At 40.6% G+C, this 15,866-nt stretch overlaps 3 protein-coding genes and 1 pseudogene across 3 annotated transcripts in view; 2 read left to right on the plus strand and 2 right to left on the minus strand.

Moving 5' to 3' along the window:
- LOC145482695 (uncharacterized) overlaps window positions 1-7,673 on the minus strand; it is a 64,078-nt gene extending 56,405 nt beyond the window's left edge. The window contains exon 1 of the mRNA XM_081461335.1: window positions 7,637-7,673. The gene's annotated coding sequence lies outside the window, so the exon portion shown is untranslated. The remainder of the gene's footprint in view (window positions 1-7,636) is intronic.
- LOC145482722 (ATP-dependent DNA helicase Q1-like) overlaps window positions 1-15,866 on the plus strand; it is a 361,760-nt gene that overhangs the window by 134,476 nt on the left and 211,418 nt on the right. The gene's annotated exons all lie outside the window — the stretch shown is intronic.
- Window positions 8,125-9,292, plus strand: LOC145482761 (uncharacterized; annotated as a pseudogene).
- On the minus strand, window positions 9,832-10,401 carry LOC145482744 (uncharacterized). The gene has a single exon (XM_081461384.1). It carries the CDS (start codon window positions 10,258-10,260, stop codon window positions 9,850-9,852), a length of 411 nt encoding a protein of 136 aa, XP_081317510.1. The 5' UTR covers window positions 10,261-10,401; the 3' UTR covers window positions 9,832-9,849.

Genomic DNA, 15,866 nt, shown 5'->3' on the forward strand with positions numbered 1-15,866 from the left:
CGGCAGCCCCAGTGTCACTATTTACTCTGATGCATCCTTGACTGGCTGGGGTGGGGTCATGAATGATGTGTCTACTGGAGGTCTTTTTTCAGAGGAAGAACTATTTCATGCAATCAGCTAACAAGAAATTTGTGGCTGTGGTGTATTGAAAGAAACTTGTGGATTACCACAGCCTACATCCCGGGGAAACTTAATGTCATAGCTGTTAGCGAATCAAGGAAAACCTACCAGGACATTGAATGGAAACTTGACCCACTTGTTTTTAACAAGATTTCTTCTTTCTGGGGTAAACCCTCGATAGACCTTTTTGCATCAAGACTCAATTTTCAGTTTAGACCTTTTGTCTCATGGAAACCAGACCCAGAAGCCTTTGCAATTGATGCTTTTTCAATTATCTGGAAGGAGCAAAATTTTTATGCGTTTCCTCCTTTTGCCATAATCAACAGGGTACTACAGAAAGCAGAGCAGGATCAATCACACGGTATAATCATTGTCCAACTTTGGACCACTCGTTCTGGTTTCCTCGTCTGCTGCGGATGTTAGTAGATCATCCAGTTCTTCTACCATGTTCCCATCATTTACTGACACTTTCAACAAATCGTCATCTGAGACACCCACTCCACAACAAACTAAAACTAATGACATGCAGGTTGTCTGGGATTCTTTGCGAACAAGAGGAGTTTCAGAGAAAGCTTCAGCAGTTATCCTCAACTCCTGGAGAGGAACCATTCAAAAACAATACCAGGTCTACCTTAAAAAGTGGTACAGTTTTTGCAGTAAAAGGGGTTTTGATCCCTGCTCAGTTTCTTCCGTAAAGGCTCAGGATTTCTTGGCTGAATTGTTTGAACAGGGCTTAGGCTACAGTGCGCTCAACACTACCAGATCTGCATTATCGCAAGTATTACCTCCTCAAGCTGGAGTTCCTTTTGGAGAACTACCCCTTACCAAAAAGTTCATGAAAGGGGTTTTTCAAGAGAAGCCCTCTCTTCCACGATACACAGTTACCTGGGATCCAGTTTTGCTGCTCAGTTTCTCAGAAGCCAATCTCCAAACGGAAAACTGGACCTTAAAATGTTAACTTTTAAAACTGTGACTTTGTTAACCCTCTTATCAGCCCAGAGGATACAAACTATTCACTTACTCGATATTCGTAATATGTCTATTACTGATTCCATTGTTAAAGTTTCTATAGGAGACAAGTTGAAACAAACCAGACCAGGTTATCATCTTCATGAACTTGAATTTCCAGCTTATTCTCCTGATCAACGGCTTTGTCCAGTTTCAGTTGTTAAGCAGTATTTAACTCGGACAAAACCTCTTTGGGGCGAGATTACAAACCTATTTATCAGTTTTATGAGACCCTATAGGTTAGTTAATAAAAGCACAATTTCACGTAGGGTTAAACCACTTTAGGTCTCGCAGGGGTTGACCTGAGTCGTTTTAAACCGCACAGCATTAGGGTAGCATCTAGCTCTGCTGCATCTCAGGCAAATGTTCCCCTGGCAACCATTCTTCGCACAGCAGGCTGGTCCAGTGAATGTACCTTTGTGCAGTATTATCAGAAAGAGGTGCAAAAACAGGGCACTTATGCTACTACTATTTTAAATAGTTCACTGTGAACACTGTAGTTTCTATGTCATGCACGATCATACAGTCTTTACTGTTTGATAGTTATCTTGGTCATTAGACTTGTTGAGTTCGAATATTTGGGCTCACAAATGCAGTCTCTCAACATCTCATGGGATCCCTACATTGAGGATGATGGGATAGAATTGGAAAATTAAACGAGACTTACCTGTAAGTTGAAGTTTGATATGGATTATTTTCAATATTCCAGTTACTTATTTCCTAAAGTATTTTCGTGCCAAATTTCGTGAAATTCTAATGAGTGGTTCTCGAGAAATAGGCGTATTTCCGAGAGTGCAATTTTTCATTCAATCGCAGTTTTTTGACTTACTACGCATGTGCTGCATTCAACTGGGTTCTTTCGGTAACAAAGAAAAAGCTGAGAATTGCTGGGTTCTTTGCATCGTTACCTTTTCTAGCATATCTCTATAATAAAAGACTAGAGCTATCAATACATTGCGTTCAATTATAGAGAAAAACAGCACATATAGTGCGGCTGTTGAGTAAATAAAATGATCGCTCTATAGACGGCATGTTTGTGTTTTGCAATCCTTGTTTACGCGCAGAATTGCATTAGCAAAAGCGCGCGCGAAAACTGTGTGCGGCCACCTTAACAGTGAAAACCTCAACAAGTAACACTTTGTCTATGCTTTATAAACAATTTAGCCTCTTCTAGGCGTTCAGTTAGTTGGGGTGCAGCGCGAAAAACGGCGAGGGAAAATTTTTTCCCCTTGCTATTTTCCGCGCTGCGCCCCAACTAACTGAACGCCTAGAGGTACATTTCATCTAGACATAAAATTACGCCGAGCCAGTCTCGTATATTGTAATAGGAATTTTAGGAATTTTTTATTTGCAGTAAACGGAAACCTCATTTACTTTGGCTTCCAAAGGAATGCCCGAGTTTAAAAATTGGCTTGGCCTTTTATACTCCCTCCTGTTGTGATTTTCATCATCCCCCACTCCCGACAGTATATACCTGGCGCGTTGACTGACTCACAATCCGAGAGCTAACCCTAGCAAAAATTGTTTGCACTGGTGTCTTTGCACTTTAGCGGACTATGTTCCAGTAGATTTGTAATAGGTTGCAAGCTGAAGATACAGCTTCATCAGTGGTGATGAACTGGAGTGATGAACTTATGTTCCGCCCTCGTCCAGAGAATTTATACACTCACATCCGCTTAATCTTACTGAAACCAGCTTCAAACCACAGGAAGGCGTCGAGTCGTTGAACCCTAGGTCTGAAAGTTTTAGAGTTTTGCTGTCTTTTGGAAGGACTGTTAACAACGAATGTGGGTGTATCGTCAGGTGCTACGAAATCAATTGCATCATCTTTAGGCTGGTTTTCAAATAAAATCAGTCGAACTTCATATGAGCCTAATTGGATGAATTGGCTCGGCTGAAATCAGTTGATCCAAGAGAAAATGAGGGTTGGTTGGTTGATGATAATGCAATCACCAACAGCGTAATGTCACGTAGATCGTATACAACCTTTAGCTAGGATGCCTGTGGGCGAAACAACCGCAACCAACCACAGGCGGCCCAGACGATGTATGCGATTATCGACGTGACATTACGCTGTTGGGGAATGCTCCAAATACCACGCGTAGATTACATGTACGCTGTGCGCTTTCTTCGATGTAGACTGCTCTCTACCATAGAGGTTAAAATATAAACAAACAGTTTCCGTCGAAAAACTAGTCTTTGGGAGAGCGCTGCTGGGCACGCACTTTGATAATAGGGAGCTTACGAATCGACGACTTTTGCACGACGCCGCCGTTAGATTGCGTGACATGCTCACTGCGCATGCGTTTCTGAGCACTTCCCAGCTTCGCGCCAAAGTCGACGACGTTGGTGAGAGCGATTTGCCGGCGTCTTGGAAACAGGAGGCCGTGAGGTTAGTTTTCAAAGTTTTCCCTCGATATTTCGGGTATTTTTTGCCAGATAATTTAAGTATCACATTAGGGGCATGTCCTTGATGTTTGATTTTAATTTTATTTGCCTGTTTTCGTTCAAGAAACGACCTTCTACAGTGCCATGGCGAAAGCTATGAGTTCGACCAACACGGAAAGCGGTCAAAGCACGACACGGTCTGAATGAAAAGCAAATTGCTGTATGAAAAATCTTTCATTTTAATCACGCTTCACTGAAATATGACATTTTTTGGTGTACAATGAATTTGAAAGGACTAAAAAGTTTTAGCATTCGTGTCGACAGTTAGAAACAAGGACTAGATAGCTCAACTAGAGAGCTAGGCGATTTTTCCTCTGTTGTTTTGAGTGGTCTTATAGCCAGCCTAATCTTTTAGAACCCAAATTTTTCTCGACGTACAGCTGCGCTTTCTTTTCTGCCATGCTAGCACATTTTGTTGGTCTGTCTTGAGTATTTTTTTTCTCGAGCTCCTGAGACAAAAAAAATTTGCCGGTCGCGCATAAACGTCGTCGTCTTTACTGCGAATCGTAAATTCAAATTTCTACAGGACGACGACGCGAGACTATAAGGTGACCCAACGGCGCCGTCGTCCGAAAGTCGTCGATTCGTAACCTCCCTAATAACTTTGAAAGACGCCGAAGGGCATAATCAAAGGGGTGAACCCAAATTAGGCTATTACATTTAATAGCCGCACCCCCCCCCCTTCCCCTGTTGAGGTCGTACCTTTCTTTTCTTCTTACCCCTGATGAATTCGATAAGATAAGATTACCATTTTTACGGGTCTTCTCCTGAAAAAAATCGCACATGCGAGTCATTGCTGATTACAAAATACTGAAATTGAAGTCGGAAATCGGGGTTGGTACATTTCGCTGACCACTAGTCCATGGACTACCCCGAAGGACCTGGTCCATGGACTACTTGAGTGGACTACCCATGGACTACCCTACATGGATCACCCTGAAATTTGTGGCAAATATAAATTTAAAGGGAAGGATTCATGGTTTTTCGCATGTGCGAGCGATAACGCAAGTCTATTGTTTACAAGCCAATCACAAACAAGATAAGAACTGAAGCGGGAATGCGAAGGGCTACCCTAAAACCAGGAAACCGGAATCCGGAAACCGGAAACCAGAAACCGGAATCCGGAATCCACAAATAAAGGAAAACAAGTTCTTCAAATACGCGAAAATTATTTTGCATAGCTTTTGCCTGTAAAAAATAAGAGGCCAAGTGAAAAAGACCTCAAACTTAACCTCTTTTGAAGCAAAAATTCCCCATCTGTTAAAATTCATGCAACCGTTATTTCTAGTGAGGGCTATGATTATGAGAATCTACGTAAAGTGCGTCTTAATGTGATTCCAAGCACCCTGACAGGGTCTCAAATAAGTTTGCTGGCAATTGCCATTTTGTTTAATGAGTGATCTGCAATTTCCCGAAGGTATAAATTTAGCCTTTATGTCTAGGAGATACTGAACAAGAGAAAATGCCACAGAGAACAGGATGTCCGTCAGTTGCAGCCCCCTGTACATTGGCGGTCACGCCCCCTACTTTCGGTGTCCAAAGGCTAACCTGGCTCCTCTTTATAGATTTGCTTTTCCCAACAGATACGAGACTAATTCCAGATCAACACCATTTCCACACTGATACTGGTACAAATCACCACTACATATTCTTGCCGGCCATCGTATCAAAACAATTTATAGAAATGTTGCACACTTACTTCCGTCTGCTTCTCGCTTGCGAACGGATCGGACTACATGTTGTTAAAGGATACTAACAGACTGCCAGAAACTCACCGCAATAGCTTGTTGCTATTGTGCTACTCACTAGTGTTCTCAGAGCAATTGCAATTTGATCTAGACAAGAAGCGCGCTCTCACCAGGGCCAGGTTGTACAAAAGATGGGTAACTTAGCCTGCGTGAAAGCGAGCAAGCTCTCGTGTTTGGGCTGGGGGCGCGAGTTGCGAAGCCGCGAGAAGGCACTCGTTCACGTGCCAACGCAAAAAGACACTAGACACTAGAGCCTGCTCAGACACTAGAGACAGATACTAGAGCCTGCTCACAGGCTATGGGTAACACTATCCACCCAAAAAAATCACTAACCCTGACTGGATAGTGATTTACCCAATGGATAGCTTTATTCAGCTTTTGAACAACCGGGCCAGATGTATAGCTAAGGGTTGTTCAGAACTAGTCAAGAATTTATTAACAATTACAATTTGCGGTTGAAGTAAAGCAAAGAAAATAAGTAACAACAAAATACTTTTCCCCTATATTTATTTATTAGACATTGCTGAAGTGAATTATTTCTATCGTCATTCATAATATGTGGATTCCGGATTCCGGATTCCGGATTTGATTCTGGTTTCCGGTTCAGGATTCCGGATTCCGGTTTCTGGTTTCCGGTTGCGGATTCCGGTTTCCGGATTCCATGTTTTAGGGTTGCCTGAATGGGAATGTTTGGCGGTCAGTCAACTGGCCGTTTGCTCGGTAATACTTGTCGGGTGAAAAGGATTCAAAACCGTTTTTCTTTTGGAAAATGTCTTCAGTCATTGCTGAAACGTCTAGCTGCAAGTGCATTGGTGTTCGCTCGCGAAAGGATGGCAGCAAAGCGAAAGATTGTCCCTGCAAAACGCGAGGTGAGTTTTGTTCTGCCCCTTGCAAATGTCTTCTGAACGGTAAAAAGTGTCAAAATCAGGTGGGTTTTCACTTTTCCTTTCGATACACGTTTAGTCAACTGATTTTCCTTAATAAATATAACAGTTGCAGCTATTATGGACCAACAAGAACACTGTAAACCTCATGAGTCATTGTTTATAGTCAAAATTTTACAAAGTGTTCAAGGTCAATGTCGAGGAAAAGATTGTTGTTATTCATCGTGGTAGATGCAGTAAATAAATAAATAAATAAATAAATAAATAAATAAATAATATACATTTATATAGCGCCATTTTCCACTAATTGTCCATGGCGCTTTACAATACTTTAAAATTAAAATCCTAATTCTTTAAAAACCTAAAATCCTAAATCCTAAAAGTTAAAATCCTAAGAATTAAATACGCTATATAATACAATTAGGCTACAAATAAAAAGTAAAAACTACAAATCAAATGCATAGATCTCCCAATCTGTTTCACCATGGAGATCGAGAACAACAACAAGATCGCCTTTCTCGACACGTCAGTTTACAGAGAACCTGATGGCCGCCTTACCACCAGTGTCTATAGGAAACCAACACATACTGATCAGTACCTAGCGTATGATTCACACCAACCTCAGTCAGTAAACCGCGGTATTGTGAAGTGTCTGTAGACCGGGCTAAACGTCTCGTCACCAAACCATCAGTAATCGCTGGAGAGAAGAAACATCTGTCATCTGTACTTGTTTCTAACGGATATCCCTCCTCTTTTGTACAGAAGATCACAAAGGCACGAACAACCCCAAGAAGAGAGCCTGTCGCGGAATTTAAATCCACCGCCGTTTTACCTTATGTCCAAGGAGTTTCGGAGTCTCTCCGCCGCTGCCTAGAACAACAAGGCATTCGCACCGTCTTTAAGTCCGACACGACACTTCGGTCACACTTAGTGCGACCAAAGGACACCGTCAACCCGGCTAAACAAGATGGTGTTGTCTACAGGATTCCCTGTGAGTGCGGCAAAGTCTACATCGGGGAAACAGGGAGATCTATGCAGGAAAGGATCAAAGAACACGACAGGGATATACGACTCGCCCGTACCCAGACCTTCGCCGTTTCTGAACACACCCACGAGACCGGCCACTATCCTATCTGGAATGAGGTGAAGTTTATTGATCGAGATCCTCACTGGTACACACGTAGGGTCAAGGAAGCTATGCACATAAGACTTCACCCTAACAACATCAACAGGGATAGTGGAATTGAAATTCCTGAAGCATGGATACCCACGATCAAGAAACACAACAACAGGAGAACGGTACAACAGTGGACCACTGAGGGAACAGCTACTCGCCGGGACAATGGAACAATAGGAGGATCGAAATGCACCAATTACAGCCGACCTTTGTGATATAAATGATACTGTGCAATCAGTCGACCTTATCACCTGAAGAAGACTAGCAGTAAGCAGTCGAAACGTCGCGATCTACATCTCAAGTGACTACATCGTGAGACAAACGATAATACACTTTATTAGTGTTCAAGGTGTTTACAAATGCAAATGAACTGCGAAGTCAGAGTCTGAGTTCAACAAACTCATCCCTTTTAAAAACTTCCACGTTGAAAAAATCCTCTTCTTTAGACAAACTCGTTTTCTGTGTGCATACCAGGCTGCTCTGTACAGTCGTTCAGCTTCTAGAGATTCCTCGGAACGTACAGTCGCCGGGCGGCCACGACGTCTCTTCTTTGCCTCCATACTAGGGAACTTAAGCACGGGTCGTTTCAGAGGCAACGGCAACTTTAGCGACCGAAAGAGCCTGGGAAGAGAACAACGTCGTTCCCGCCAAAATATAAACGTTAAGCAGCTAGACGAGTTTTGCAGCAGCGACGTCGGTTGCAAACTCTGTTCGCTTTTAAAATAAGCTGTTTGAGAGAATGTCATCTTTCAGTGAAATGAGAAACCTGCTTTTTTTTTTGTACGACAGTGAAAGCATCTGTGACGAAGAATTTTTGACTTTGTACGAAAGTTACAGTTCCAAGAATCCAGAATTCCCTTACAGCTCCTACCCAAAGTTTGATTACGACCAGATGGATGAATCAGAGTGTTTAGCGGAGTTCAGAGTGCGAAAACATGACATAACATTATTGGCAAATGTTCTTCAATTACCAGACACTTTCTGATGTCCGCAAAGAACAACTTGTGACCGAACTGAAGGGCTTTGTATGCTTCTGAAGCGTTTCTCGTATCCATGTCGCTATTCAGACATGATTCATCGTTTTGCAAGACCAGTTCCCGAAATAAGCATGATCACCAATACAGTGATGGATCATATTTTTTTGAGCCATGGTCATCGAATTTCACAGTGGAATTTTGATATACTGAGTCCGCCAATGCTACAGGAGTATGCAGATGTTATTCATGCTAAAGGTGCACCTCTCAGCAATTGCTTTGGGTTTATAGATGGGACAGTCAGACCAATTTCTCGCCCAGGCCAACACCAAAGAATAGTGTACAATGGACATAAACGGGTACATTCACTCAAGTTTCAGTCCGTCACTCTACCAAATGAACTTATTGGAAATATGTATGGGCCTGTTGGTAAGTTATGTTCACTAGGATACCATGAAAATAAGCTGCCACTTAAGGTTTCATTAATTTATTAATCTTATTTATCTGTTTTGGTATGCAGAGGGGAAAAAACATGATGCAAGCATGTTGGTAGATTCCAATCTTCTCCAGGAATTGGAAAGGAATGTATTTTCCCCAACAGGCCAGCCCATGAGTGTTTATGGTGATCCTGCCTATCCCCTGCGAACACACCTACAGGCACTTTTTCGCCATGGTGTCCTAACACCGATGATGGAACAATACAATTTTGACATGAGTTCTGTTACAGTAACTGTGGAGTGGCTCTTTGGGGACATCATCAACGACTTCAAGTTTTTGGATTTTAAGAAAAACCTAAAAATTGGAATGAGTAGTGTGGGAAAAATGTATCTTGTATGTGCACTTCTTAATAATGCTATTACCTGCCTATATGGCAAGAAAACCTCAGAGTTTTTTGGTCTAGACCCTCCTTCATTGCAGTATTATTTTAGATAAATTCTCTCAAATAAACAGAGCAGAAATAGAGGCCATTTTAATTAAACCCAAATTTATTAAGTATTTGAATTCTTCTTGGTAGTCACCAATGTAAGAGTCAAACTTGTAACAACAATAATGAATGAACTTGTTTTTTTCTTCGAATTCACAAAACGCAAGTAAATAATAAGACATTAATTTCAACAAATACCTGTCTTTTTGTTGAAATAAATAAACACTGCCTTAACATGTTCATACTTGGGGAAAATGTCATTGTCTCTTCTCGAGAAGCTTTTGGATAACCGACAGAATAGCTTGATTTGTTTGTTGTTGTTGCTGTAAGACAGTCACCATCACTTCCTGATTCTGCTCTTGTTCTAGGGTACTTACCATTTACATGGGAAAACCGGAAATTCTAGTTGGAAAATCAAATGGTTCGCCCCATACCGTTTGGGAAGCTTCAGAAAATATGGACTGTGATTTGAGTTGATGCTATTTTTCTGCTCTTTTAAGTCTCTCTAACGGATGTGGATATACTTTTTAGTGATTCCCTCTCTCGCAACGTCGAATTTAATCGTTTAATGTTTATGCCTGAAATTTCCAACCGGATGGTTTTTGTAAATGGTAAGCACCCCTAGTCTTCTTAGATCTAGCTCTTGTTGTCGTAATTGTCGCTCATTCTTGGCTTTCTCTTGCATGAATTCCACTAGTGGTTCCATGCGGACACTTCTCCTTTGGCGCTTCGGTTTCTCCTCACATTCATCGCCATTCTCTGTTGATCTGCGCTTTTTCGTTTCGCTGTATCGCTCTAAAGCTTTCTGCCTTACGTCCTCTGCCTTGCTTTTATCTTCTTTTTGCTTTCTTGCCTGAGCATCACCAACTTTGTTTGAGCTATCTTCTTTCCCGACGAGTTCTTCAAGTAAAACATCTATTTCAGACATGTCGTCCACGGATATTCCACTTGCAGTTTCTTCTTGATGCAATCGCATCTTGGCCTTATACTTCTTCTGGAGAATAACCCATCGGTCTCTTACTGCCCTCTTATCTTTGATGAAAACTGATTGTCTTCACTTGATTTAACTTTTCTGCGATCGATTCCCACGTTTCTCCCCTCGCAACGCTTCCTTTTTCGAATGAAAACAAATCGCTCGCCAGGATTTCTCGAAGCAAAATAACATCATGATCTTCAGTCCACTCCATAGCTCTAAAAGCAAAATACAACAATTCAGCTATTTGACCGACGATCGAGAAAAAATGTAAACTTATAAAGATGTGCATAAAAATATTTTCCGTTGAAATGTCTTCGAAAGACTCAATAGTTCAGCTTACTTTGGTTTTCCATCGGAGGCCGGCGCCGACATATTTTGCTCAAAGCTACGAGAAATGAAAATGTCTGTGTTTTTATCTATATCTGAGTATACAATTTGTACAACATGAAAGAAAATACTTCTAAAAAGGTAACAAGGACAAAATAACATGTTTTGAGACAAGCTAGTGAGGGAAAGATACCCACGTTCTGGAGACAACACCAAAATGAAGGTTTTCACGTTCGCGCGAAACGAAGACGACTTAACAGACAACTCCAGAACGCCTACCGGAGCAAAAAGTCACTTCCGGTCGCCGTCGCCGTCGCAAAATAGCCTGGTGCTTAAGGTTATTCCCCACTATTGCATTGCGCATCCCTACTGCGCATAATTTCACGCGTGATTAGCGCGCGCGCATTAAAAAATGGCGGCTTTTTGTTTACAGCTGGACCTCGCCATAGAGGTAAATCGTCATTTTCTCGCCAACGAGTATGGTGACCTATCATTTTTTTCCGTTGTTTTGAATTGAGTAATAAATTTCTCTGTGTAAAATAAATATGGATCAATTCTCAGTGTAGAACAAAAAGCAATCGTCGGAAATGTGAATTTAGCAAGCTATCGTGACTACAATCATGGTGCTATTATAAGGATTTATATGGGTATTAACAAGGTGCTGTTGCTCCTAAACGAACATGGGGAGCCCTAATTTTTATTTCAAAATTTAAGACCGAGTTTACCAGAGGACCAGGCAGGAGTGATACATGCCATCTCTCCTTTTTGGATGAAACTTTGCCAGATTAAAGGTATTACCCAACAACTCTAAAAGACAAAGTGGGCCGGCTTTGTGATTTTTCCCTTAGGAGTTAGACCACCCCCCTGGTTTTTTGTCCAAAATCCCCGAAATATCAGTAAAATAAGCATCAAATTTAAACACCGCTCCTGCTTACAGAATACATTGCATTTTATTGGTATTACACACAAATAAAGATTGGACCTATCTTAGTTTACACCAGGAATTTCAAGTCATTTGAAGTGACAGGTGCCAATCAAGAAATGTCATTTCCTACCCATGTCGCGCAACATTTAGCTATAAGGCAAATTAGCTGAAATTCTGACTCAAATATTGCTTAAGTCCAACTTTCCGAATCAAAACTAATTTCATCACAGTTTAGAGTCACCCTTGGCCTGATGAAATCAAGTATAAAATTTTTGGCATCTGTTATTTTTTGGTAACAAAAGCTGTTCAAACAACATGACAAGAGGCTAGTTTTAACAAAGAGAAAAGGGCGAAATCTAAAAATATTAGATATTATAGAATCAGTTCATCAAAGTTATTTCTATGTTAATGTCATTAACAAAGTCTTTGAATATTATTTTGGGCAGTGGAAGCTCAATGAATGCAAAACTCTTTGCAATATCCCTTAACCCTCGGACGTACAAGGCGGGGGTTGGGGTGGATGTCATCCCCCTAAGAAGGTATTTTCAAAATTTTGAAAAGACGATTTACTCTAAGGGGCTGAAACTTTCAATAGCTGTTCATTCATCCTTCGCGGATATTTTGATATGTCAATTGTGTGTCCATCATTTTTTATGTTTCCATAGCAACCACTAGTTTCATGTAGGTTTGGCCAAAAATCAACTTTTTTGACATAATTCTGTATTTTTTCCAGTTTTCTTCATCAAATTCCAGAAATTCACCAATTTGTACATTTCATAAGCATTCTGGCTTGATTTTGTATCGATTTCCATTATTTCTTGACTTTTTAAGAAAAAAGTAAAATCCAAGATGGCGGATCCACGATGGCGGGTCAAATGACGTCATTTGACATTACGACATCACAGCCATTGAATATGGTATTATTTTGTAGAACAAGCTCAGGGCTATCCAATCAATGTAAGTTTAGTACGCTGTGCATTAACAGAACAAAAACCAGAAGGATTTCCTTCCATTTCCCCCTTATACGACGGCGGGGGTACGAGTTAGCTTGTACGTCCAAGGGTTAAATAACAATGCAAAACACCTAAATTCTATTCGTAAAATCTAAATATGGCAATGAACAGCCAGGATGTATGAATTCTAAAACATTGACTAGTTAGATGAGAGTTTTTCTCGGCATATCGTGCTTTTTAGATTACTCTTGAAACCCTACTCAATCATCACAGGTCAAATACTTGATCTTGCAATCGATTATTGTCAACTCTTACTTTACACTCAGCATACAAACTCATCAATCCTGAGAAGTATTCTTCGCTGAAATTATTGTTTGCCCTCATTCCGAGTTCAAAAACCCCTTGAAATTTTCATTTTTCTGCATCAGGCATGCAAGTAAATCTTGGTAAACACGTACAGTTTGTATATAATACTTCAACTGTGAGATTGAGGTTTAGCTAGCTTTTATGAAAATGCGTTTTTCTTCTGAAAGTTCCTATACTGAATTAACCGCAGATAAAGGTTATACCTCAAAGATGTTAGCACAACACATTGTAAATGATTGCATGTCTGCGAGTAAGAAGATGTCTGAAAAAATTGCACCATACACGGCCCCAGTGTCTTAGGTTTAACAAGGTTTGGCCCTGTTGAACTTTTAAACTTTTTCTAGGCACTCAACAAGCTTGAGTGGCTCTTGGCTATCGTTTTCTTTTCTGCACAGTTATCTCCTGAGTATATCCATAGCTCCATGGCGCTGTGAAATAAGTGATTTGTTTTTCTGGTCACAAGACCATGTTACATATTCTATCTGGTGGATGGTAAAGTAGCTGGCAAGTAGTACTGTCTTCGTACTGCAAGCCTGGTCAAGATCTCTTCTGCTTCATCTTGAGACGGATTCAGATACGCCTGGTGTATGGCTAGTCGGCCACTTCTGTACATTACAGACAACATGCTGAAGTACTGGGCCATTTGGTCTGCAGCAAGCTACCCTTCTTTGCTGGGCATTTTCCTGCCACTACTGTCTTGCACAGTCTCATCTTACTGCACTCATTCACTACACTTTCGTGCTGTCCCCTCACCTTCCAAGAATGTTCTTTTCAGGTTCCTCTTCGTGATGTTTTCAGACCCATCCCTTTGAGATTTCTCACGTGGATCATGATCACTAAAGGACGTTTGGAATTTCAACCCATTTTATCTTGATGCTGTCTATGTCGTTTCCCTCTCTAACTTCATTAAGTGTTTGCCCGCATCCAAGTGTCTCTGCAGAATGCAAAAGACTGCTATGCTTTTATGAATCCCTCTTCAGGGTAGGAGGAATACACTCTTGTAGCTTTAACAACTTGGGACTCTTCTTCAATAGATTGCAAGGTCTTAGACCATAGTTAATAGAGGGGAATGGTTATAAGCCCGGCAAACATCAAAGGAGCAAACAAAGATGCCAAGATTTTTGTTGGAAGGTCCACGACCGTGCAAAATCTTTTTTTGCACTCATGCGCTATGCATAAATTACGTAACCAAAACGTTTCTATTGGTCAGTTACTCGGTTAGTAGTATACAACAATTATGTTTTGCGCACGGTCAAGGCCAAAAAAGAGAACAAAAACATACAACAAAGAACTTTGTTGAGTTTCATAGTAATCCCCTTCTATTAACTATGCCTAGACTGAGGCTGTTAGAGCTGACACTTGTCAAACCTCTGGCTGTAAAAGTAACAGTCTCTCTTGCAGTACATTTGAGGGCTGCTCTATGCATAAATCTGTAGGCCCTTGAGGTCTTTCAAATCCATTCCTCATGTGCTGGTGTGAAACGCTTACCAGGGCCCTTATCATAAGCCCTCTACACTTTCAAACCTCCGGACTTGAAGCTAAAAACTTTAAGAGACAGATTGCAAACATTGTGTGCTTCAAGGTCTGGCCTGACTCTTGAGTCTTAACAATATTATTGATGCCTGACACCCCTTAACCCGCCATAGGATATCACTAGCACTTTTAATGTCGTGGCCTTCATTTATGTTACAATGCACATGGCTCTGCACTGTGGCAATTTCTCTGTCACAGAGGTCCTTTCCAGCCTGTGGATCACTGAAATCATATCTGACGATCTTAATGCCTGTGCACTCTCTAAGGCTGGCAAGTGAGTGGATGAAATGAGAACAAAGGTAACATCCGGTATTGTCGAGCTTTTCTTTCAAAAAAGTTACAATTGAGCAAAACATCGAAGCCATTCTTATCATTGGAGTGTACACATCTATAAATAGAGATTGATATTCCTTACGCAGTGGAAATAAATAATAAATAATAACAACAATAAATATAAATAAATATAATAAATAATAACAATAACAACAACAAACTATTAATTATCACTTAGTGATATTATTTGCTGCTGATCAAGGTCTTTGGTTCTTGTTCCCATGCTTTCAAAATTATATGCACAATGTTTATCTTTATACTAATTAAGATTTACTTGCCTGCCTGATGCAGCAAAGTAAAAAAATCATAGATGTTTTTTAACTCGATTCGCATGAAATGGATATTCATTGGGTGAGCTCAAGAGTTAATATATGAGGGCAAACAATAATGTCAGCAAAGAATACCTCTCAGGATTGATGAGTTTGTATGCCAAGTGTAAAGTAAGAGTTGACAATAATCAATTGCAACATCAAGCATGTGACCCGCCCATGATGCTCGAGCAGGGTTTCAAGGGTAATCTAAAAAGTGAGATTTGCCCAGAAAAACTCTCATCTAACTGGTCAATTTTTTAGAATGTAAACATCACGGCCCTTTATTCCCATATTTAAATTCTACAAATTAGAATTTAGGTGTTTTGCACTGTTATTTTAACCCTCGGATGTACAAACTAACTCGTACCCCCCACCGTGCTATAAGGGGGAAATGGATGGAACCCTCTTGGGTTTGCGCTCTGTTTAGGCACAGCGAAATAAATTTACATTGATTAGATAGCCCTGAGCTTGTTCCACAAGATGATGCCATAATTTTGTTGGTTGTGACGTCATATGATGCCAAATAACGTCATTTGACCCGCCATCGTGGATCCGCCATCTTGAATTTTACTTTTTTCTTAAAAAGTCAAGAAATAATGGAAATTGATACAAAATCAAGCCAGAATGCTTATGAAATGTACAAATTGGTGAATTTCTGGAATTTGATGAAGAAAACTGGAAAAAATACAGAATTATGTCAAAAAAGTTGATTTTTGGCCAAACCTACATGAAACTAGTGGTTGCTATGGAAACATAAAAAATGATGTACACACAATTGACATATCAAAATATCCGCGAAGGATGAATGAACAGCTAATGAAAGTTTCAGACCCTTAGAGTAAATCGTCTTTTCAAAAT

The sequence above is a fragment of the Orbicella franksi genome, chromosome 3 (assembly GCF_964199315.1).
Source record: "Orbicella franksi chromosome 3, jaOrbFran1.1, whole genome shotgun sequence".
Classification (NCBI taxonomy): domain Eukaryota; kingdom Metazoa; phylum Cnidaria; class Anthozoa; order Scleractinia; family Merulinidae; genus Orbicella; species Orbicella franksi.